We start from the raw sequence: 25,119 nt of genomic DNA on the forward strand, positions 1-25,119 counted from the left end.
AACTTAGGTGAGGATGCAGCATGGTATGATATGATGAACACAACTAGACCAAACTGAGGGAAACTCCTAGCTCTGCCACTTACCTGGACAAGTTTCTTACCTTTCTACATTCCAGCCTTACATCAGAGGGTGGCTGAGAGGTTTATAGATCCAGTATGTACAATGCCACACACAGGGCCTCGCACCTAGTAAAGACTCAAACTCCTACTTCTTTCCTTCATTTCTCCCAATTTTTAGAGGGCAAAAGAAGGACACGCCAAGAGATCAAAAGGAGCTTAAGTAAGAAGGTGGCTAGACACCAAAAACTCTGCCTACTTTGCAATTTTGCCCGGAACCCTGATGTCTAAGCTTAAATGAAAGCCACACTCCGAGGCCAGTCTGACGCCAGTGCCTGCCACATGTCTCCAGAGGCATTTTTAAGGCAAGGGAAATGTTATGCTGGTTACTCTAGAGCAACACAAGCGGGCAGCCAGGTTTCAAATACCAGAAGCTGCTGGCTGCTTGCAAAGACTTGCAAGGAAAGAGTTTCCTTTGTCTGATTAAAGCAACATTTTCAAAGGTCAGGTAATGCTATATTTATAAGTGACCTGCATCTGTAAGCCTATAGACGAAGAAAAGGAGCAAAAATAAAAAGCTGCACCTGAAGGCCAGTTGATGGCTCCACCCACTGACTGGGAAAAAAAAAAATCAGCAGCACAGGAATACAAGATTATATTTCTTTTCTCAGGTTTTAATCTTTCACTGCAAACTTTCTACTCTGTGTCTTAGAAAACTCCGGGGATTCTCCCCCTAGGCTGTTCACTTACTCATAAGGCAGCAGAAGTTACCTGGCATGTCTAAAAGAACAGGTCATTAACTGGGGAGGCCACCAGGAGTGAAAGACCTCGCCTCTCTATTTCCTTTCCAACCTCTACCAACCTTTAGGCAGACAAAATATGCAGGAAAGAAGTGGTGAGGTCCCCGTGTTCCCTTGAGTTGGGCCAATAACAGTAAGTCCAGGTGAACAATATACAGTAGCAACCACACATTCTGGGACCAAGAGTACAAAGTGAAGATGGCAAGAAAAGAAACTTCTGTTGGTTAGTTTTCAAGGTTATCTAACTATTAAGTATAAACAAATCACTATTATTATTTTAATCACAAATATATTTTCTGTTAGTTTGTTCAAATGAAAGTATGTAGGGAAAAATATCTAACTTCAGTTCTGGTCTAAAACTTAGTGCCAATTTCCCCACTGAGAGAAGAAAAAGAAGAAATGCTAAAAAACATTATCTTGCTTCTATGAAAAGCTTTAAGCAGGGACTTCTAATCGGAAGTTTGAAGCACCATTTTTCCTGTGTCAGAAGTTCCAGCTGAGGAGAAAGAAAACACTTTGGGGAAAAAAAGAGAGAGAAATACAGGCCCAATGTTTTGAAAACGAATGCACAAAAATAATCTGAAATGAGTCGGACTTCAGCGCCTATGTGTCAACATTAAAGTAACAACAAAAGGAAAGTCGGAAAGAGTTTTCTCCAAATGGACATTATGTTCCAGAAAAGATTTGCATTTGATTCGCATGCGTGGCATCCTTTTGCCTCTGAAATGAAGTATTTTGGATGCTTTTGCCAGGCATCGTTCAGTAGTCACCTGTGTTGGTTTCATTTCTATTGTTCCATATTTATGCTTCACTGTTCACTTCACTGTTTACTAGGCAATTTATGATAATTTCATATTTATTACAGTTTTCACAATGAAACTGTTTCATGGCACCCATCACTCTGTAACAGAACTCCCCATGGGAAGCAAGTCAGATGCAAATCTTCCAGATCCACACTCTCCCACAATGCTGCATCACAAAATAAAAAAGGGCAAACGAACTACCACTTCCAGTCAAAATAGCAGGTATCAAGGTGAAAACAGGTAGCTTTTGTTTTAAAACTAAGAATTATAAAGGAGAATGAGCAAAGGTATAGAGGGTGAAGAGGGTACCTGCCACCCAATATCAACTTTGCAAATCATCAGAAGCCCAGGGATTCAGGTGGGGAAGGCAATTAAGCTCAGTTGGTTCAAAGACAATGACTTGGAATAGGAAGAAAGTCATACTGATAGCTCGGTATTTAGAAGACTAGGCTTTGGAGTCAGAGGTACCCAGGCCAAATCTCAGTTCCACTAGTTATGTGACCTCAGGCAAGTTACTTAACCTCTCTGAAGCTCTGTTTCTGGACCCACAAAAATACTTATATCAAGTTCATGGGCTTTTACAGGCAAACATACACAGAGAGCTTAGTGTACTGTTCGTGCACAGTAAACTCAATGAATGGGAGCCATCACTATTATAGGCTAATGATATCATCATCATCACCATTAAATGTAAGTGCCATGCGGTCAATGATTCTTGTCTAGTTTTGGTCATAGTTAAATTCCAGCAGTGCCCAGCACATAATAGGTATTCAATAAACACTCAATGATTTATCAAAATAAAAGTATAATATTCTTCAGAATAGAACACTTGCTATCACCAAGTCCATCATTTTCTAACACCGTCTCAAAACGGCACCTCCACAGACTTGGTAAGAGGCCATATTGTCCACTTGAAAATAACTGCTGTTAAAAACCCACATTCTGTTGTGTTTTTCATTTTGCACAGAGATAGCAACCACTATAATCATCTTTAAACCTGAATCAGAGAATTCCCTGGTGGTTCAGTGGTGATGACTCCATGCTTCCACTGCAGGGGGCACGGGAACTGATGATAAATAATGATAATAAATAATGGCTTTTATTTGTAACGTTTTTCTCTAAAATATAAACGTTATCAAGTTGAGTGATCCAGAGAAAACAATAAAAACAATGGTCGCATGACGTGGTGTACAGGATTTCAGTGTAGTGTGAATTTCCAAAAGCAGCTCTCATTACCTTTGCAGAGTGCTCCATGGTGACCACCACTTTGGTTTTGGCACTGGACACTAGATCCATAGCCCCTCCCATTCCTTTCACCATCTTCCCCTGCAAAACAAACAGAAAAGAAGAAGTAATTCCTGGGACTTCCCTGGTGGTCCAGTGGTTAAGAATCAGCCTTGCAATGCAGGGGACACTGGTTCGATCCCTGGTTGGGGAATGAAGATCCCACGTGCCGCGGGGCAACTAAGCCTGCGTGCCACAACTAGAGAGATGCCCGTGCGCCACAACGAAGAGCCCACATGATGCAACGAAAGATCCCGCATGCCTCAACTAATACCCGACGCAGCCAAAAAAAAAAAATATATATTAAAAAAATAAAAAGAAGAAGTAATTCTCTTTCACCTTTTTAGTATGTGGCAGAACAAAATTAACTTGCAAGAAGAAGCCGCTGGAATAATTAGTGAGAAAAACTCATTGACCTTCATTGCTTAGTACTTGAGCTTTATGACCTTAATATTCTGTTGTTCTATTATTCTATGGATGAAGAATAAGTTCAGGATAAATATTTTGATGTTACATTCACTGAGTACGGCTGACATTACTTTGTCAACGCTATATTAGCAATAAGTCAGTCATTGGATAAGAAAAAACTTAAGAACCTTTCCAAAATTCTGGGCACATTACTCTTACTACAATAATATGAGACTGAAATCCACATACCCCTGACATTCATTTCTTTCTTTTTAAACATATACTTGGCACCACTGAGTCTTCAATCACAGACACTTTCTGAAGCACTCTCTTGGATTTCTTGCAGATTAAAATGCCATTAGGTAATAAACTAAGGCATTAGTGGTGCTTCCCTAGTAATGATTAATATGAAAGGTGGGTCTGTCTTTCTAAAACCTGGCACTTATCTTCCTCTTAGAAAAATACGTCAAAACGAAACAAAAAAACATATTTCTGTTAAGCAAAATCAGAAAACAGAAGCAGACTTCAGGATCCTTTCACAAGACCATTCTATTTTTGTTCATCTGTCCATCTCTTCATTCATTAAACATTTACCAACCACCTTCTCTGTGCCACACACTCTGAATAATTCCCACTGTCTAGTCTGTCTCCTGGTTACAGAGTTTTGGAAAAAGCAAGTGTCCCCAGAGATGATGAAATAAATTCTTACTCAAGTAGATTGAAGAGAAATGTTTCTAACACTGAAACCTCCTGAAAATTTAATTTATTTTTTCTTGCAAGTCCTCTTGCTGATTTGACAGTAAACTCTTCCAGGGCTTTCAGCTCCTTTCCCATAATTTCATAGCTTTAAGGAAATCAGGCAATACACTCACACCTGGCTTTAAAACACGGTCTCAAATCCCCTGATTTCAGAAACATTTTAGAGGTCAGTGCAACACTGCATGAACATGAATTAGATGGGCAGTATAAAACAAAGGAGTAAGTAGTCAGGATATCTTCATGGTTTGGAGCTTGCCACTAAATGACATTGGGAAGCAGCTGGCAATGGTTGGGAGGTGGAGCAAGAAAGGAGTGTAAGGGACAAAATGAGTCTGCCTTCAGACATGTAAGGTTGCCATGAAGCAGAATATCCATGTGGAAATGTGTAATTTTATACTTCTATAAGCCATACCGTCATCCTTAGGTGCAATTTTAATAAGTAAAGCACCAGGTCATAACATTTCTGAAGAGAACACTGATACTTTATGGTACAAAATATGGATAAGTTAGAGATGGAAGCAATGAATGTCTATCATAAACTCCAATACTAAGGAAGTTTGGGATTTTTAAAACATCAAAAGACACTAAAGCTATTCCATTTAAAAATGTCTCAACATGTTCTTGCTGTGGTGAGAACATCCAGCCAGTCTGAGCTTCCATAGATAGTGTCCTCGGGCAGACTAAGAGTGTAAGTGCCAGAAGAATGAGGAAGCCAAAGAAAACCAGAAACCAAGCTAGTGTGTTAAACATTCCTTGAATTAAAAAAAAAAAAAAAATTCCTTGAATTAGAATATACCACAGGCAAATTTTGTCCCCTGTGACACAATGATACTGGTAAAAGCTTATGACAGCTTCTAACAGGAAGCTTGTCCATTTTAGGTGAATCTGATGTACATATTTTAAATCATCATCAGTTATTTAAGAAAGATTTATAGAGCACCAGCTGGGTACATAACACTGAGCTGGCAGGAATATAAAGAGCTATGAAACATGTTGGAAAGAACCATCTCTTTGTGTCTGTTAGAAAGAACTTTATCCCTTGACTCAATGTAAATGAACAGTCTTCATCACTCAAAGAGATTCAAGTGGTCTCATGTCTTGTCTTCAAAGCACACGCTACAAATTTCAAAGCACTATTTTGAAACTTACATGTTTGTTTCCAAGAGTAAAAAATGCACAAGATTAGGTGAAGAACACCTGAGATCTATTAACCCACTGTGTGACATTTGCAAAACACCAAATCTCTTTGTATTCAGGCTCATTATCTATAATCCAGGAATGAGAATATCTGCCCTATCATAAAGTTGTTATGAGGAATGGATGTGGAGTAAACAGAAATTTATAAATTTATTGCCTTACATCTTCAGTCAATTCATTTTACTGAGTGTCTAATATGAGCCTGTACTGTACTGGGTGCTGGACTTAGAGATTATCAAGACAGGCTTCTTTTCTCATAAACTTCATCACTGGGGGAAGGGAAAGCATCCATGAGTAATTAAAGAGACTTGAACCAAACTTCTTCCCTCTAAAAGAAGCATTCCCCACCTCTCCCTCATCCCCAAGGTAGAGCTAAGTGCCTTTTCCCTGTATCCTTGGCACTATTTGGTATGTAATTCTATCACAGTGAATTTCAACTCTTTTCTTTCTTTCACCGTATTATTATTATTGTTATTGCATTATAGGTGCTTAGAAGAATGAGTGGATGAATGGCTTCAAGTAACATAGGTATGTTCAAGTTCCAACAGAGCACAGAGGATGCAACTGCTAACTGTGCCTGGAGAGGCAGGAATGGGAGGAAGAGGCTCAGCAGGATGTCACAGAGGAGGTGTTTCCAAAGGTAGTCTGCCAGATGGGGAAGAGAAAAGCAGTGTCTCCTAAGAGAAAGCATTTCTAGCAGGTTAACCGGAAAACCTCCAAATATTTGGTTTTTGTATTTTTTAAGTAAGTTCATTGTATTAGAAAAAGAAATGAAAATATTTTCTTCCATTTCAATTCCCAAGTGATTTCTGAAACAGAATCAATTACTTAAGGAAAATAATTTATTCTATCTATACCAGAAGAAAAAGAGATATAAGACATCCTCTCTGAAGCAAGTGGGAAATTCAACACCACCTTTCAGCCCAGCTCAGCAGGCACTCTTCTGGGAATCAACTACTTACATATCCCAGTTCTCTACTGCACCTGGGGTAGCCATGTGCCTGAGTGCTAGACAATGGAAGAGAGGGAGGTGCTACCTGTGGTTTCAGGCTCTGGCCCATAAAAACCTCTCACGTGTAATCCTTCACGCTCCTTCACCTTCTGCAATCTGGACACTGACATCCAAGGTGTCCTCGCAGATGACTGAGCTTCCCTCAGGCTGGGTCCTTAAATGACCATGTGTAGCAGAGCCCACTTACTCAGAAACACACTGCATTGCTCAATATGAGTGAAAAACACAGGGTGCTAAACCACTGAAATCGGGAGGCTTATTTGTTACAGCAGCTGGTGTGACTAATACAGTGGTGTGTTGCCCAAATGAACTCTATGGAAGGGAGAGAATTCTGTGTAAAATTAGAACTGTTACAGCTGCATAACAGAGGGGGGACCTGAGAAGGCCTCTTAAGGAGATGTTTTACCACTGCTCTTTGAGAGAGGTGACTATGCCAGATACTGTCCTCGGCACTGTTATCTACCTCTTTATCCAAATGTCCAGCACACTGCTTGACATTTGATAGAGCTGAGATACAGATCTTACCTCTGTCTTCATCTCCCTCCCAGAAACCCAACATCCTAATCAATATACAAAATAAAAAGCTGATAAAAGAGAGACGTTAAGGAGCTAAAAATATATCTTTAAATAAATCACAAGAGAGAAAAGTGATACGGAGAAAAAACAGGTCTATAATGAAGAGGAGATTATGGTCATGATTGAAGCACTGGGTCAGGGTGACACAAAGTGTGGCTTTCTTTTAAATCTCATCAGCAAACATACATTTCTTGAATGGGGCAACTTTAGTTCTGAAATGTATTCTGGCTAGCATAATGGAGAGATGATTGCTGGATACTCATTTCATAGCCAACTCATTTTTTTGCAGTTAAGGACTGACTCTGACATCAAGTACGGAAAGAATACTGCAATAAAATGCACTAGAATGCTGCATCCTCTATTATGACAATTACAAAACTTTTCTAAAAAGATACTGACTCAACTGTTATCCTCCATTCACAAATATTTTCAGGGTCTCTTATGAACCAGGAACTAAGATAAGAATTAGGAATAAAAAATGAACATGATCATCTACCTTTTTTCTAGAAAATATATTTAAACCAAAATCAATATTTTAAATATATTTTTATTTACTTTGATCCTATTTCCTAATATCAGAATTTTAAAGAAAGTGAAAGAAATTGTTAAAATGCCATTTAAAATAAAACATAAAACATACTGAAAATGATTCTTGCCATCATCTTTATCATTAGTATATAAATAGTAATGGCTTATTTTCAGATTTGTTACCTCTAAATATTCTGCTCTTAAGTGAGAAACAATGTACAATCTACAGAAACAATTTTTAAAGCATTTTAAACTAATGCTATGTGCCCTACTGGAAAATGTGAACCAACTGGAAGAAAAAGGGAAAAATAGCTCTGATTTATTTATAAAACTAGGGTTTGTTGTTCAATATTAAACACCAGAGCATTACGTATCCACCTCAATCCAAATGTAAGCCTCTTTATTTCTGTCTCACTTCCCCATTACTAAAAAATGTTGGATTAACCAAGAGGCGGAGTAGAATGACGTGCTCTCACTCCCTCTTGCGAGAGCACCAGAATCACAACTGGCTGCTGGACAATCATCGACAGGAAGACATTGGACTTCACCAACGAGGATACCCCACGTCCAAGGACAGAGGAGAAGCCACAGTGAGACGGTAGGAGGGGCGCAATCAGAGTAAAATCAAATCCCATAACTGCTGGGTGGGTGACTCACAGACTGGCAAACACTTATAACCACAGAAGTCCGCCCACTGGAGTGAAGGTTCTGAGCCCCAAGTCAGGCTTCCCAACCTGGGGGTCTGGCAACGGGAGGAGGAATTCATAGAGAATCAGACTTTGAAGCCTAGTGGGAATTGACTGCAGGACTTCGACAGGACTGGGGGAAACAGAGACCCCACTCTTGGAGGGCGCACATGGAATAGTGTGCGCATCGGGACCCGGGCGAAGGAGCAGTGACCCTGGGGGAGACTGAACCAGACCTACCTGCTAGTGTTGGAGAGTCTCCTGCAGAGGTAGGGGCTGGCTCTGTTTCACCGTGGGGACAAAGACACTGGCAGCCGAGGTTCTGGGAAGTACTCCTTGGCGTGAGCCCTCCCAGAGTCTGCCATTAGCCCCACCAAAGAGCCCAGGTAGGCTCCAGTGTTGGGTTGCCTCAGGCAAAACAACCAACAGGGAGGGAACCCAGCCCCACCCATCAACAGTCAAGTGGATTAAAGTTTTACAGAGCTCTGACCGCCACAGCAACAGTCAGCTCTACCCACCACCAGAGCCTCCCATCAAGCCTCTTAGATAGCCTCAACCACCAGAGGGCAGACAGCAGAAGCAAGAAAAACTACAATCCTGCAGCCTGTGGAACAAAAACCACATTTACAGAAAGATAGACAAGATGAAAAGGCAGAGGGCTATATACCAGATGAAGGAACAAGAAAACACCCCAGAAAAACAACTAAATGAAGCAGAGATAGGCAACCTTCCAGAAAAAGAATTCAGAATAATGATAGTGAAGATGATCCAGGACCTCGGAATAAAAATGGAGGCAAAGATTGAGAAGATGCAAGAAATGATTAACAAAGACCTAGAAGAATTAAAGAACAAACAAACAGAGATGACCAATACAATAACTGAAATGAAAACTACACTAGAAGGAATCAATAGCAGAATAACTGAGGCAGAAGAACGGATAAGTGACCTGGAAGACAGAATGGTGGAATTCACTGCTGCGGAACAGACTAAAGAAAAAAGAATGAAAAGAAATGAAGACAGCCTAAGAGACCTCTGGGACAACATTAAACGCAACAACATTCGCATTATAGGGGTCCCAGAAGGAGAAGAGAGAGAGAAAGGACCAGAGAAAATATTTGAAGAGATTATAGTCGAAAACTTCCCTAACATGGGAAAGGAAATAGCCACCCAAGTCCAGGAAGCGCAGAGAGTCCCATACAGGATAAACCCAAGGAGAAACATGCCAAGACACATAGTAATCAAAGTTGCAAAAATTAAACACAAAGAAAAATTATTGAAAGCAGCAAGGGAAAAACGACAAATAACATACAAGGGAACTCCCATAAGGTTCACAGCTGATTTCTCAGCAGAAACTCTACAAGCCAGAAGGGAGTGGCATGATATACTTAAAGTGATGAAAGGGAAGAACCTACAACCAAGATTACTCTACCCAGCAAGGATCTCATTTAGATTTGATGGAGAAATCAAAAGCTTTACAGACAAGCAAAAGCTAAGAGAATTCATCACCACCAAACCGGCTCTACAACAAATGCTAAAGGAACTTCTCTAAGTGGGAAACACAAGAAAAGGACCTACAAAAACAAACCCAAAACAATTAAGAAAATGGTCATAGGAACATACATATCGATAATTACCTTAAACGTGAATGGATTAAATGCTCCAACCAAAAGACACAGACTTGCTGAATGGATACAAAAACAAGACTCATATATATGCTGTCTACAAGAGACCCACTTTAGAACTAGGGACACATACAGACTGAGAGTGAGGGGATGGGAAAAGATATTCCATGCAAATGGAAATCAAAAGAAAGCTGGAGTAGCTATACTCATATCAGATAAAATAGACTTTCAAATAAAGAATGTTACAAGAGGCAAGGAAGGACACTACATAATGATCAAGGGATCAATCCAAGAAGAAGATATAACAATTATAAATATATATGCACCCAACACAGGAGCACCTCAATACATAAGGCAACTGCTAACAGCTATAAAAGAGGAAATTGACAGTAACACAATAATAGTGGGGGACTTTAACACCTCACTTACACCAATGGACAGATCATCCAAAATGAAAATAATAAGGAAACACAAGCTTTAAATGACACAATAGACCAGATAGACTTAATTGATATTTATAGGACATTCCATCCAAAAACAGCAGATTACACGTTCTTCTCAAGTGCGCACGGAACATTCTCCAGGATAGATCACATCTTGGGTCACAAATCAAGCCTCAGTAAATTTAAGAAAATTGAAATCATATCAAGCATCTTTTCTGACCACAACGCTATGAGATTAGAAATGAATTACAGGGAAAAAAACGTAAAAATCACAAACACATGGAGGCTAAACAATACGTTACTAAATAACCAAGAGATCACTGAAGAAATCAAAGAGGAAATAAAAAAATACCTAGAGACAAATGACAATGAAAACACGACGACCCAAAACCTATGGGATGCAGCAAAAGCAGTTCTAAGAGGGAAGTTTATAGCTATACAAGCCTACCTAAAGAAACAGGAAAAATCTCAAGTAAACAATCTAACCTTACACCTAAAGAAACTAGAGAAAGAAGAACAAACAAAACCCAAAGTTAGCAGAAGGAAAGAAATCATAAAGATCAGAGCGGAAATAAATGAAATAGAAACAAAGAAAACAATAGCAAAGATCAATAAAACTAAAAGCTGGTTCTTTGAGAAGATAAACAAAATTGATAAGCCATTAGCCAGACTCATCAAGAAAAAGAGGGAGAGGACTCAAATCAATAAAATCAGAAATGAAAAAGGAGAAGTTACAACAGACACCTCAGAAATACAAAGCATCCTAAGAGACTACTACAAGCAACTTTATGCCAATAAAATGGACAACCTGGAAGAAATGGACAAATTCTTAGAAAGGTATAACCTTCCAAGACTGAACCAGGAAGAAACAGAAAATATGAACAGACCAATCACAAGTAAGGAAATTGAAACTGTGATTAAAAATCTTCCAGCAAACAAAAGTCCAGGACCAGATGGCTTCACAGGTGAATTGTATCAAACATTTAGAGAAGAGCTAACACCTATCCTTCTCAAACTCTTCCAAAAAATTGCAGAGGAAGGAACACTCCCAAACTCATTCTATGAGGCCACCATCACCCTGATACCAAAACCAGACAAAGACACTACAAAAAAAAAAAATGTTCTAGGAAAGAAAGCAGTCTCTAAACATGTTCCTAGCTGAAGAGCAGGAGAGAGGGAAAATAAAAACATGATATCAACATTTGTTTAAATACAAAGAGAGAGGTTATAAAAGATTTCAAAAATTTGCCTTAGTTTAGCAAAGTTATAACAAAGGTACAGCAGAATATTTCTCTTTTCTGTTATACTTTGTATTCAAAACCAAGAAAAATGTGATTTTCCTTTCCAAGTTTAATTGTATTTCCCAGGACAGGTGAACTGATCATGTAAACCAATTAATATGTAACTAGAAATATAATAATATCTTTATTGCTAAGTAAGTTAACAAAATTGCTTATAACAAATATCAGTTATCAATCATAATATGGGCTAAAAAAAAAAGCATGTCAAAAAAGCAGTACTTGGATAAATTCAAAATTTCATTTTAGTAAGCACTGTTGCTCCTGTTCTCTCCGAGATCTTGTTTCAATTATCCCCTCTTCACAGCTCCTCCCCCCTCCCCCCTCCACAGCCCCTCTCTATAGATTCTTCAACACATTGAAGTCCAGTCTCTCCTTGACCATGCCCTTGAAGTGAGAACTACTCAATCCAGTCTCTAATATTTAATCATTTGATTCAGTACACACTTTGTAGGTTTACTTTATACATTCCTGAACCTTTCTACTACATTTTACACTGTGTTCCATCAACATCTGTAAATTCTCTATACTCATCGGCTTCCATGGTACAATACCTCGTACCTTGAGGCTTTCCGGCTCCTTTCTAGCATCCTTTTCCCACACCAGCTTTGTGTGTTGGCCAACTTAAAGCTCTGCCCTTGGCCTCCTGCTCTTATTGCCACTTGTTTGTTCTCCACGAGTGACTTCATCTATATGCTTATGATATAAACCGGCCCTGTCTCTGATGATTCCTAAAGCCACATGTCTAGCTCAGATCTTCCCTGAGTTTCAGATTTCAATATCCAAAAACTTCCCAGTCACCCTGTAGCACAATCTGCTGGCTGATTCCCCAAATTGTTTCCTCTTGTTCCTGGGCACAGAGGCCACATTTCCCAGCCGTCGTTGAAGTTAGGATTAGTCATATGAATACGTTCTGACCAATGGAATGGGGTGAAAGTGATATATAATACTTCCAGAGCTGGACCATAAAAACTTCAAGAACAATGCTCCATGCCTTTCCTTTTCTGCAAACTACATGTTGAAGATAGTGCAGCCACGGAATGGAAGAAATCTCAATCCCTGAATCACTGCACAGAAGAGAGCTGTCTGCAAATCAGGGATATTCACTTTGGTTCTATGTGAGTGAGAAATAAAAATTTCTGTTATCTTATGTTAATTATTCATGCCTCAACTCAATATGGTCCAAACTAAATTAAGCATCTTTATCAAGGCAAATCTCATCTGCCCACCAATTTCCTATTTCAGTTAGTGGCCAGTCAACCACCTCAGGATCCAAATCAGAAATGTCCTTATCTCTTGCCTCTCCTTCATTATCCGTGTACAATCAATGAATCACTCAATCACAAAGAACTTCTATTTTCCCAATATTTCTTGAACTTGACTATTTCTCACCCTAGCTAAGATCCTTATGACTTCTCCCTGAGTGGTGTAACATCCCTCCAGTCAACCTACGTCCAGCCTTGTCCCTCTCAAATCTTTCCAACTCATAACCACAAAAATAATCTTCTTAAAATGAGCATTTTATATCATTCCTCTGCTTAAAACTTTTCACTAGTTCCCCAGTGGTTCAGGGTAAAGTCTAAGCACCTCACTCAGTCTGGCATACAAAACCTATGACAGCGTGGCCTGGACCCTCCTCATTTCCTCACGCTCCAGTTCCCATTTCTATTCCAGGAATAGTGAGTTGGTTGTCTACAGCGTATGGCTTCATACTATACTGTAAGGTCCCACCCTCATTCTATCAGGTGTGCTCCAGCTCACCCTTAACGCATCAAATCATGACTACCTCTCCCAGGAAGCATCCGCATGCCTCTGCCCCCACCCCATCAACAAGACAGATTAGGAGCCTCTCTCGGGTGCTCTCACAGCATCCTTGCTTATCCCCACTATAGAGTTTGCCCCATGACCTGCATTAAGATCAGGGCTGATGTTTCACTGGCCAGCAGTGACAAGGCCATCCAGGTAGTTATAACTGAAATTCTTCCTCATGAGAGGGATCCCATCCCCCCTCTAACAAACCATGTCCCACCCACTACTGCCATCTAGCAACTTAAAACACAAGAGCAGGCCTCCAAGACCTATCCAGCTACGACGACCATGTGTTCTGATCGATCACATCTATTCTGATTCATCAGTACCTGTGCACTTAAGAAATCAATTAACTTCAAATAGGACAAATGAACCCTGTTCCTAGCTATTAACAACACTGATGCTCTCCTTTTGCAAAAGTGTCAATACCGCTCAAGAGTGTCTCCATCATTCACTTTTGAAACCTCAACCGCTCCAAGTAAAAAAAAAATCCCAATGTGTGTAAAATTGATTGCAGGCCATTAACTCTACCTTTGTGCAGGAAATTACTAAGAATTTACTAAATGAATAGTTAAAAGTATAAAACTTTCACGTTTTTTTTTCCTAAGGTATAAACAATGTATGATGAAGCTTCTTTTGGTTATAAATGAGGCACTTTGGATAGGTTAACTTCTTTGTACAAGGTCAGACAGACTGACTCTCTGATTACTCTATTTGTTGGATTAATAAAATGGACAGCAGGAGAAAAACTGTTATTCTTAGCCCTGTTGTGAAGCTATAGGTTCAGTTTTCATAGAGTCTATTCATTATTCTTCAAAGATGAAAACAAACATCAAATAACCTGGCTAGGTGAGTTCGCCTTGTTTTATCAGGCCTCCTACAGAAATAGAAAGAGTTTGAGCAAATGCTCTAGGACAGATATAAGGGGATTTGTTTTTATTTAACATGATTAAGTATTATTACTTAATAATGATTAAGTAATAATTATATATTATGTATAAATAAGTTATTTAATTGAATTTATTAAATACAACTAAGCACCGGCGTTTCTGGCCCTGTACATTATCCAGAAACAGGATAAGCACAATATTTAAAAATCCAAGGATAAGTTATTTTCTGCATTAAGAACCTCTTCTTTCCATTGGGTCACTGAGAGAAATGCATTAGAATCATATGCAATTGCCCCCATGTGACCATGTATGACCTACAAATACAGGAATTTCATATGGTTGGTTCAAACTAATGTTCTAATGGAGGGAACACAGATCCCATTTACTATCACACAGAATTTTTTTAAGGGCTTATATTATTTTTAGGAAATCCCAACAAAAATGACAGCTAAAATACAAACGGAAGGATAACAATCATTTTTATGTGTCTGCATGTACTAAAATATATCAACATCCCTCAACAACTCACTCACATGGAATATGAAATTATTACCATTCCTTTTGGAAACAGGAAATAGTCTTTCTCAGAAATTTTATTTTCTGATTCTTCAAAGGGGTGTGGATTGGTTGGGATGAAGAGGGGGGGCGGTGAGTATAGAACCATGGGCAGAAGCAGACTTGCTGCATCACCTCCTCCCACTGTCTGCAAAGCTCTAAAGAGCACAATTACAGAATTATTATAATTACACAGCCATCTCTGACAGCTGGATGGAATTTTCAGAGAGAGAGACACAGTGACTAAAAGAACATTATTAAGGAATACGTCAGAATCATTACCAGTGTTTTTAGCCACAGTAGAAAAGATCAAAAAATGTAGACGATAATTTAAAAGCTAAACACACACACACACTTAAGAACAATTGTGAGAGCATGTTATGAATACTAAATGTAGGTGCTATATTAAGCAAGTTAGAGGGCTAGGTGAAAGAACATAAAACCATTTTGATTCTACACCAAATTAATAAGTAGTCTGTTTATTCCCAAGGTGTCCTCTAGATTCAGCTGATGACCCAGTTTAATGATTGCTAAGTACCCACTGAGAGTTAACAGCTATGAACATTCACAGCGAATTGATAACCCTTTGGTCGTTGGTGGAGAGTCTTTTAATTTCTTTCCTCCTCAGCCAGTCCTAATCTGTAAAATGGGTACCCAGTGCCTCTCAGATGTGAAGACAGTTCTCACCTCTGGTTTGCTAAGACAGCATACCTCACCTTCGGGACTGGGAGAACCGTGGGTAACATCATTCCACAGAGATTCAGATCCTGGGACCAGTATGAGGTCTGAGCCCCAAGAGGGAGAAGCATAGCATCATTGTGAGAATGACCCACTTCTGGGAGCAACACAGAATGCTAAGGAGCCATGTCACTGTGGGTGGGTCCTAGCATCACAGGCATAGGATGGTTTTAGAAATCAATGACACAATTTCTCCTCTGAAGACCTTGGAACTGCAAGTGCATGGAAGGTAAAAATGGCTCCTCCTCAAACTGGGGAGAATGAGGTGGAAACCAAGAACTTTTTCAAACACTGAATCAGGTTAAAAAAATTACTTTGGGGGGACTTCCCTGGCGGTCCAGTGGTTAGGACTCTAGGTTTCCACTGAAGGGGGCGCGGGATCGATCCCTGGTCGGGGTGGCCAAAAAATTAAAAAAAAAAAAAAAAAAAAAGCCTCTATTTTAAAAAAAATTACTTCGGGGAATTTGCCACAAATATTTTTGAAAGATACATAACGAGGGAAATTGAGGAAGCATTAATTTCTATCTTCTTATCTTTTAAAGTCAACTGTGCCAGAACAAGCTCTTAGATGGTGGGAGGGAGATGGGGCGGTGGAGCGGGGGAATGGTTCTGGGGCTAAAAGTGAAAAGTGAAGTGTCTTTAGAGAAAAGTAACAAGTAAAAAAAAACACACCTTTTTGGTGAAAATCTTGATAATGTAGAAATCAAAACACCAAGAACAGAATGAAAAAATAAAAGATATTCTTTTGAAGTAAAATACAAAGAAAAATCAGAAGAGGGTAGAAATATAAACATATAAACTTTAACTTATTTCTTGATATGCCAGTGCTTTAACTCCCTATACTTCATAAGTGACCTTTTAAGTTTCTGATCTTGATGGTTTCAGTAACTTTATCTCTAACTGTCTATAATACCAGAGACATTACATATATGACAAAACAGTATTAAAAATCAATGTGTTAGCAAAAAACTTGATTATTTCAGACCCATTTTCTATGGAGCCTAAGTTGAGGTACATTTTAAATCTAACACATTCTCAGGTGAGTAGCAAGAGCTACAGTAAGTGAGAAGAATTTTATTCCTTTTACTGCTCTAACACCCTGTGGCAGAAATGACTTCGTTCACATTCATCTGGAACTCAGGCATGGCAAATATTTGGAGCTGGGATGTACTAGCTAAAAAGTCATTTTTATTCCCTAGAATGCCATTTTTAGGCTCCACATTTAGAAAGAAACACATTCTCTTGATAACCACCTGAGACATAGCTCTTCAGGAAGGAGTTGCTTTTTCCTCTAACCAAAGTGAGCAGGTCTAAAATGGAAAGTTGTTTATCTTTATTATTCAAAACTGTACGAGTGTGGGTTCGCATGCATACATACATTACTTAGCTCTGTCCATTGAGAAGGTTTAGAAGCAATGACGTCCCAGTAGCAATAAGCACACCCAACACCCAGATCTTGGTTTCAAATACCATTCTCAAATAAAAGAAACCAGGGCTCCTTGGAGAAATAGCTGATACTAGGAACATCTTGTAGTAACAGAAAGGAAGTACTCAATGAAAAATAAAAATAATGGAGGTGTATAGGAGCCAACGTGAAAAAACTCCCAATGGCCATAGTTGGCACAATTTGAGCATGAAAATAAATAACATGGTATTGGATTATAACTCAAAAGTACAAAATATACATGAGCCCATACTGCCATAAACAAATAAATGGTAGAGAAGAGACAAATCTTCTCTCTGGAAGAACTGCAAATAATACATGATACCCCTCTTTTAAGAGATCGTTGAGGGTGGGCTGAATCTACTGACTTGCTTCTAAAGAATAAAGTATGGAAAGGGAAAAATAGTAACTTTATAGTGAACAAACCTGGTAAACAGTACCTTAATCAAGTGATAAAGGTTAATGTCAACAGTGATATCATGTGGATAACCTAAACTCCCTAACTTGATGTGAAAAGGACACTTTACAATATAGTATTCTTCTAATACTATTCTAATACTATTCTATAGTATTCTTTCCAAAAACTCATAACCTCAGTCTAATGATGAGAAAAACATCAGGCAAACCCAGACTGGGGAACATTCTGCAGGACATCTGGTCAGTACTTCTCAAGACTATCAAAGTCATGAAAAACAACTGGAAAGACTGAGAAAGTGTCACAGACCAGGGAAGACTAGGGAGATGTGACAACTAAGTGCAATATGGTACTCTGAACTGGATCCTGGAAAAGAAAGAGGACACTAATGGAAAAACTGATAAAATCCAGATAGAGTCAGGAGTTTAATTAATACTAATGTACCTGAAAGACCTGTACACTGAAAACTATAAAACATTGATGAAACAAATTTTAAAAGGCACAAATAAATGGAAAGAAACTCTGTGTTCATGAGTTGGAAGACTTAATATTGTTAAAATGTCCATACTACCCAAAGTAATCTACAGATTCAAAGCAACACCTATCAAAATACCAATGGCATTTTTTAATAGAAATTTTTAAAAATCCTAAAATTTACGTGAAACCCCAAAAGACCCTGAATAGTCAAACCAATCTTGAGAAAGAAGAACAAAGCTGGAGGCATTATAGTTCCTGATTTCAAAATATATTACAAAGCTACAATAATTAGAAAGGTATGATATTGGCATAAAAACAGACACACAGATCAATGGAACAGAATATAGGGCCCCAAAATAAATCGACAAATATACAGTCAATTGATCTTCAACACAGTTACCAAAAATATACAACAGAGAAAAGACAGACTCTTCAGTAAATGGTGTTGGGAAAACTGGGTATCTGCATGGAAGGAATAAAATTGGGATCTTATAAGGATAACAAAAAGCAACAAAAGCAAAAATAGACAAGGGGGACTACATCAAACTAGAAAGTTTCTGCACAGGACAGGAAACAATCGACAAAATGAAAAAGCAACCTAAGAAATCGGAGACAATATTTGCAAACCACACATCCGATGAGGAGTTAATACCCAAATATATAAGAAACTCCTTAACTCAACGGCAAAAAATCAAATAATCCAACTAAAAAATGCACAAAGGACTTGAATAGAAATTTCTCCAAAGAAGACATAACAAATGCCCAACAGGTATATGAAAAGACACTTATGATCACCAACCTTCAAGGAAATGCAAATCAAAACAACAACGAAGTATTACCTCATACCTATTATCAAAAAGAAAAGTGTTGACAGGATATGGAGAAACTGGAACCCTTGAACACTGTTGGTGTGAATGTAAAATGGTGCAGCTGCTAGTGGAAAACAGTATGGAAGTTCCTCACGATAAAATAAATAGAACAACCAGATGATTCAGCAATCCCACTTTTGGGTGTATATCCAAAAGAATTAAAATCAGGATATCGAAAAGATACCTGCACTACCATGGTTATTGAATCATTATTCACAATAGCCGAGATATAGAAACAACCTAAATGTCGACTGACAAATGAATGGATAAAGAAAACATGGTATATACATACAATAGAATATTATTCAGCCCTTAAGAAGGAAATCCTACCATACGTGACAATGTGGATGAACCTAGAGGACATTATACCAAGTGAAATAAGCCAGTCACAGAAGGACAAATACCGCATGATTCCACTTATGGGAAGAGTGGGAAATGTAGAGTTGTTCAATGGATATAAAGTTTCCATTATACCCGATGAATAAGCTCCAGAGATTGCTACGCAACACAGTGCTTATAGCTAACAATACTGTATTGTTAGGAGGGTAATCTCACATTAAGTGTTCTTACTACAATTAAAAAAAAAAAAAGCTGATTAAACCCCTCCCCCCTCAAATAGTAATGTACTAATGTGTATTTTTTAGTTTTGACAAATGTACCACAGTAATAAAAGATTGTAATAATGAGGGAAATCAAGTAAGGGGGATATGAAAACTCTTTGTACTATCTCTGCAACTTTTCTGTAAATCTAAAATTATTCCAAAATACAAAGTTTACTTTTTTAAAACTTCAGTATATGGCTTGCTCCTGTGGTTTTTGTTTCTTCATCAAAATGAAAACAATACAGATTAGTTCTCAGATTTCCCTCTGTGAGGGCCTCTCCTACTAACTCTTTTAGCCTATTGCTAAAATGTTTTGCAAAATCTAGACTCTAAAAACAATAAATTTATGACAATTAAATGAATCTGTGCTTTGTTTTTAGCTATGATCTTTTCTTGTAGTAAGTGAACTTTATTCCAATACAGAGTACACTAGCTTAACAAAGTCACAATTTAGTATCTGGATAAAGAATAAGAACGATAGTTCTGAGAACTGCATATGTGGGTTTTTCTTTGTTTTTGTCGTTTTAATTTTCTTTTTTCTTTTTACTTTTTGACACCCATTTCTCACACCTCCCATCCCCAACCTCTGGCAACCACCAGCCTGTTCTCTATATCTATAAGCTTGTGTTTTTCATTTTTTAGAGTCCACATATCATATGGTATCTGTCTTTCTCTGTCTGACTTATTTCACTTGCATAATGCCCTAGAGGTCCATCCATGTTGTCATAAATGGTAAGATTTCATTCATTTTTTAATGGCAGAGTAATATTCCATTGTGTGTGTGTGTGTATGTATACATACCACATCTTCTTTATTCATTCATCCATACATGGACATTTAGGTTGCTTCCATATCTTGGCTACTGTAAATAATCCCTCAATGAACATAGAGGTGCATATATCTTTTCTAGTTAGTGTTTTTGTTTTCCTCAGATAAATACCCAAAAGTAGAATTGCTGGTTCATATGGTAGTTCTATTTTTAATTTTGGGGGGAACCTCCATACCATTTTCCACAGTTGCTGCACCAACTTACATTCCCATTAACAGTGCACAAGGATTCCCTTTTCTCCACATCCTCGCCAGCACTTACTTGTCTTTTTTTTTTTTTTTTCCGCTCCACATGACTTGTGGGATCTTAGCTCCCCGACCAGGAATCGAACCCAGGCCCACAGCAGTGAAAGCACCAAGTCTTAACCACTGGACTGCCAGGGAATTCCCTTTCTTGTCTTTTTTATAATAGCCATTCTAACAGGTGTGAGGTGATAACTCATGTGGTTAATTTGCATTTCCCTAATGATTAATGATGTTGAGCATCTGTCCCTGTACCTGTTGGCCATCTGCATATTTTCTTTGGAAAAATGTCTATTAATATCTTCTGTCCATTTTTAAATCAGATTGTTTTTCTGCCATTGAATTATATGAGTTCTTTATATATTTCGGATATTAGCCCCTTATCAGACACATGATTTGCAAATAACTCCTCCCATTTGGCAGGTTGCCTTTTCATTTTGTTAATGATTTCCTTTGCTGTGTTTTATTTTTCCCAATAAATAAACTTTGCCATCCAAGTCATTATTATTTTGAGAAGCCTGTTCTGATGTTAGATAGCTTAGGTTTCTGATAGAACACTTTTTTCAAAAAATTAAAACATGGTAATGAGGACCTTTTAAAACAATGTTCTGCAACCATATTATTGCAAGTTTGAAAAAGTTAGGACTGGACCTTTGTTCTATGATATATAATTACCATTTCTACTTTTTACTATTGCTATTTCATTTTTCTTGTTATGGCTTACTTCTTCCACGCTGAGCCTCTTTTAATAAACATAATTTTATGAAGATAATTCCTCATTATGTAAACAGTACTTGCAGAAAGTAAGTAGATATTATTTAAGTTTCCCTTACACAAGACAAAATACAACAATGAAAAGTTAAACAAATTACCTGAAGTTATAAGAACAAATCAGAAAAGAACTGAAGCCTTTCCCTAACTTCTAGAAAAAGGTAATTGAATCCCCATAGAACATGCTTCCTATTTTAAAATGTCCATTATGTTGGACTTATTGCACTATTTTTCTTTCTTATTGCTCCTAATCTGCTGGATGGTATTAATTAATTTAGTTAAGAGACAGACAGCAAGCCCAGAGATGCCCTATGTAGTTTCAGTTTAGACAAAGTCTAAAAATACAGTTGGATCCTTTAGGACTAAAATTTAAAAACTTTCCAAATGTGCCTATCAACAAACCATGTATCTTTCACCAACCTGAAAGCCATGATTTAAGAAAATTAAATTTCCTAAAAACTACATGATTATGAGAAGTCACATTCAGGATGGAAAATGTTAGCTGAGTAATAAGTTTATTTTTCATAACGTTCTGGCAGTAAGAAAAATGTTGCATTTTTTAAGGGAGCTAGTTTGTTTGTGGATTAGCTTTTCAGGGTCTGATTATTTAGATGATATGCTTATTTTTCTTCATTTTACTGTGCACTTCTTTGGCCCTTTATTATTTGATAATAAGTACATGATCTCTACCAGAAGGTGGTGTTTCCAAAAACAGAAGACCCAAATCATAATAACAATTCACCAATCAGAAATTGCCTTATCCAAGACTGTTAAGGTTCAAAGCTATAACTATAATCCATAAATATGCAAAACAGATAATGAGAGGCTAAAACATGTCAAATCTCAGGAACCTGAGTGAAAACTTATGAGCCTGCCTCAAAGGACTCTGGGACTCCCTGGGTGGTGCAGTAGTTAAGAATCTGCCTGCCAACGCAGGGGACACCGGTTCAGTCTCTGGTCTGGGAAGATCCCATATGCCACGCAGCAACTAAGCCCAGGTGCCACAACTACTGAGTTTGCGCTCTAGAGCCCGTGAGCCACAACTACTGAGCCTGAACGCCACAACTACTGACGCCCGTGCACCTAGAGCCCGTGCTCCACAACAAGAGAAGCCACCTCAATGAGAAGCTTGCGCACCGCAAGGAAGAGTAGCCCCCAGTCGCCACAACTACAGAAAACTCACGCACAGCAGCGAAGACCCAACACAGTCAAAAATAAATAAAATTTTAAAAAAAAAGTAGAATTTAGCATTAAAAAAAAAAGGACTCTGTGTCAGGTCTTCATGCAAAACATATTTACTCTTTTTATCCATGATTGTAACAAGACTGGTAATCTGGTTTTCCATCCAAAATTATAATTAGAAATTGGTACTTATACAGCTAAATTTGGATAATCTGAAAAAATATATGGAATATCTTATTCTCTACTAATTCTCAATAAATAATTGTTACAAGTATTCCAATGATCTACTTGAGTTACTAAATGATAAGATGGGCAATGTTAAATTTATTGCATACAATAAAGTTCAAAAACTCTATCTGCCTTTTACTTAAGAAAATTCCACTATACTGACTAAGAAGGGAAAAGAAAGGAGAAAGAAAGCTTAAATGTAAAATGCTAATGATTTTGCCTGGCATTCTATTTAGACAGCGAAGGTCTGGAAAGAGGATAAGATGGGAGATGGGAAACTGATATTCACTCAGTCTCAATCCCATATGCCTCTAGTAATGTGAATTTACCAAGATAACTCTAGGGTTTAAAGATACATGTTGTCATATCATATGACCTCCCCTAAATAAAAGCCAGCTGATCTATCTGGTTCTTAACAACAATAACCATGATCTAATTTAGCACTGATCCTGAGGGTCTTACCAATACACATCCCACCGCTAATATGATCAGGTAATGGAAGTCCTTTAACATTGCCACATCATATGCATTACACTGGTAAGGAATGCAAGTAAGCCAGAAGGGTCAATGCACAGTAACTGCAAATAATAAAAGCATTTTTGACTCTCAATTTTTTTCTGAGTCTAATTTTAATTATATTCCACAAGCTTTGACATAAAGTTTTATTTTCATTTATTTCTAGGTAATTTATAATTTCAATTTTGATTTCTTTTTGATTTAATGCCCTACAGGAAAAGAATATGTAATAGATTTTATGGGTTTCCCAACCTTTAACAAAGAAGTAAAACACACTCTTAAGTGTAATTTGAATAATGTGATCTTTCACCTTAGAGTTGTTTTTTTTTTAATTTTTAAAAATAAATTTATTTTATTTTACTTATTTATTTTTGGCTGCATTGGGTCTTTGTTGCTGCACGTGGGCTTTCTCTAGTTGTGGCGAGCGGGGGCTACTCTTCATTTCGGTGCGTGGGCTTCTCAGTGCGGTGACTTCTCTTGTGGAGCACGGGCTCTAGGCACGTGGGCTTCAGTAGTCGTGGCACACAGGCTCAATAGTTGTGGCTCGCAGGCTCTAGAGCGCAGGCTCAGTAGTTGTGGAGCATGGGCTTAGCTGCTCTGCGGCATGTGGGATCTTCCCGGACCAGGGCTAGAACCCATGTCCCCTGCATTGGCAGGCGGATTCTTAACCACTGTGCCATCTGGTAAGTCCCTTAGAGTTGTTTTAGAACCCTCAGTACAACTTTCTGTATTTCAAAACCTTTGGATCACCAAAGGCTCAATTATTTAATGTTAGAAGCTTGAACTGAGTATGAAAAATTTGAAATTTTACCACCTCTCAACTATTAATTTTTCTAAGCATTCAAATGTCCCACTATATCAGAGCATCTTCAGAAATATATAAATCTACAGCTTGAACGTTAAAACAAAATTTTATAGTTGGGTTCCCTAAGGATTTACTGAGTCCAAGACTTTGATTTAATAGATTATACTTGCACTGTCCAATAAAGTAGACCAGCCACAGGTGGCTATATAAATTTGAGTTAAGTAAAATTAAAAATTCAGTTATTCAGTCATACTAGCCATATTTCAAGTGCTCAAAAGCCACATGTTGCTAGTGCTACCATATTGTACAAAGTATATACAGAAAATTTCCTTCATCACAGCAAGTTTTTTTGGATGATGCTGGATTAGACCAAAGGAGAGAAAGTAATTTGTTTAGGATCACAATTTGTTAGTAGCAAAGCTAAAGCTAGAATTCAGATCTTTTAAATTCTACTCTTATTTGCTTTCTACTAAACCACACACTGTCCCTAAGAACTAATGAATAAATAAAGGATTTGACCACAACAAGCAATAAGTCGAATTTAATATAAAATTACCCTACTTCTATGTAAAGTTTAGAAAAATGAATCATGTACTTGGCCATGAAGAAAACCTAATTAATTCCAAAAATACAAAGAATAACTCCCTCAAACCTTTGAAGGACAAAAAAAAAAAATTCTCCTAAAAAATTAGTGAATCAAAAATGAAATCAAAAGCTGAAATTAAAAACTACCTAGAAATTAATGAAAATACAAACTTTACATCAAAATTTATGGTATACAATTAAAATTACACTACAAAAATGGAAAGCCTTAAGAGTTTTTATCATTAAAAGAGAAAGACTGAAAATTAAGTAAGCACTCAATTTGTAAATCTAGAAACTAGTATAAAATAAAACAGAAGTTAAATAATTAAAAGGATAAAATTAACAAATATATATATTTCTTAAAGTAAACTTGATTAATTAAAAAATGATTAATAAGACAGATTTCTTCTAAGCCTAATTAAAAGAGAAGAGAGAGAATGAACATCTACAGAATTAGGAATAAAAAGTAGATATGTTTTTGAAGATATTAAAGAAATTATATAAAAATATTACATGTTATTTTGGACCAATAAATTTGAAAATCCAAAAGAAATGAATGATTTCTAGCAAAATACATATTAACAAAATTGCCACAAGAAATATCACAAAATTTGAGGTGACCAATAAGCAAAAAATTTTCTTGCAGATTGTTAAAAACTGATGATCTGTATTAAAAGAGTAACAGTGGGG

General features: G+C 37.5%; 1 protein-coding gene across 1 annotated transcript in view; it reads right to left on the bottom strand.

The window, feature by feature from the left end:
* OXCT1 (3-oxoacid CoA-transferase 1) overlaps positions 1-25,119 on the bottom strand; it is a 144,538-nt gene that overhangs the window by 24,541 nt on the left and 94,878 nt on the right. The window contains exon 14 of the mRNA XM_061189222.1: positions 2,896-2,985. Coding sequence (XP_061045205.1) covers positions 2,896-2,985 — 90 coding nt within the window. The remainder of the gene's footprint in view (positions 1-2,895; positions 2,986-25,119) is intronic.

The sequence above is a fragment of the Eubalaena glacialis genome, chromosome 4, assembly GCF_028564815.1.
Source record: "Eubalaena glacialis isolate mEubGla1 chromosome 4, mEubGla1.1.hap2.+ XY, whole genome shotgun sequence".
NCBI lineage: Eukaryota > Metazoa > Chordata > Mammalia > Artiodactyla > Balaenidae > Eubalaena > Eubalaena glacialis.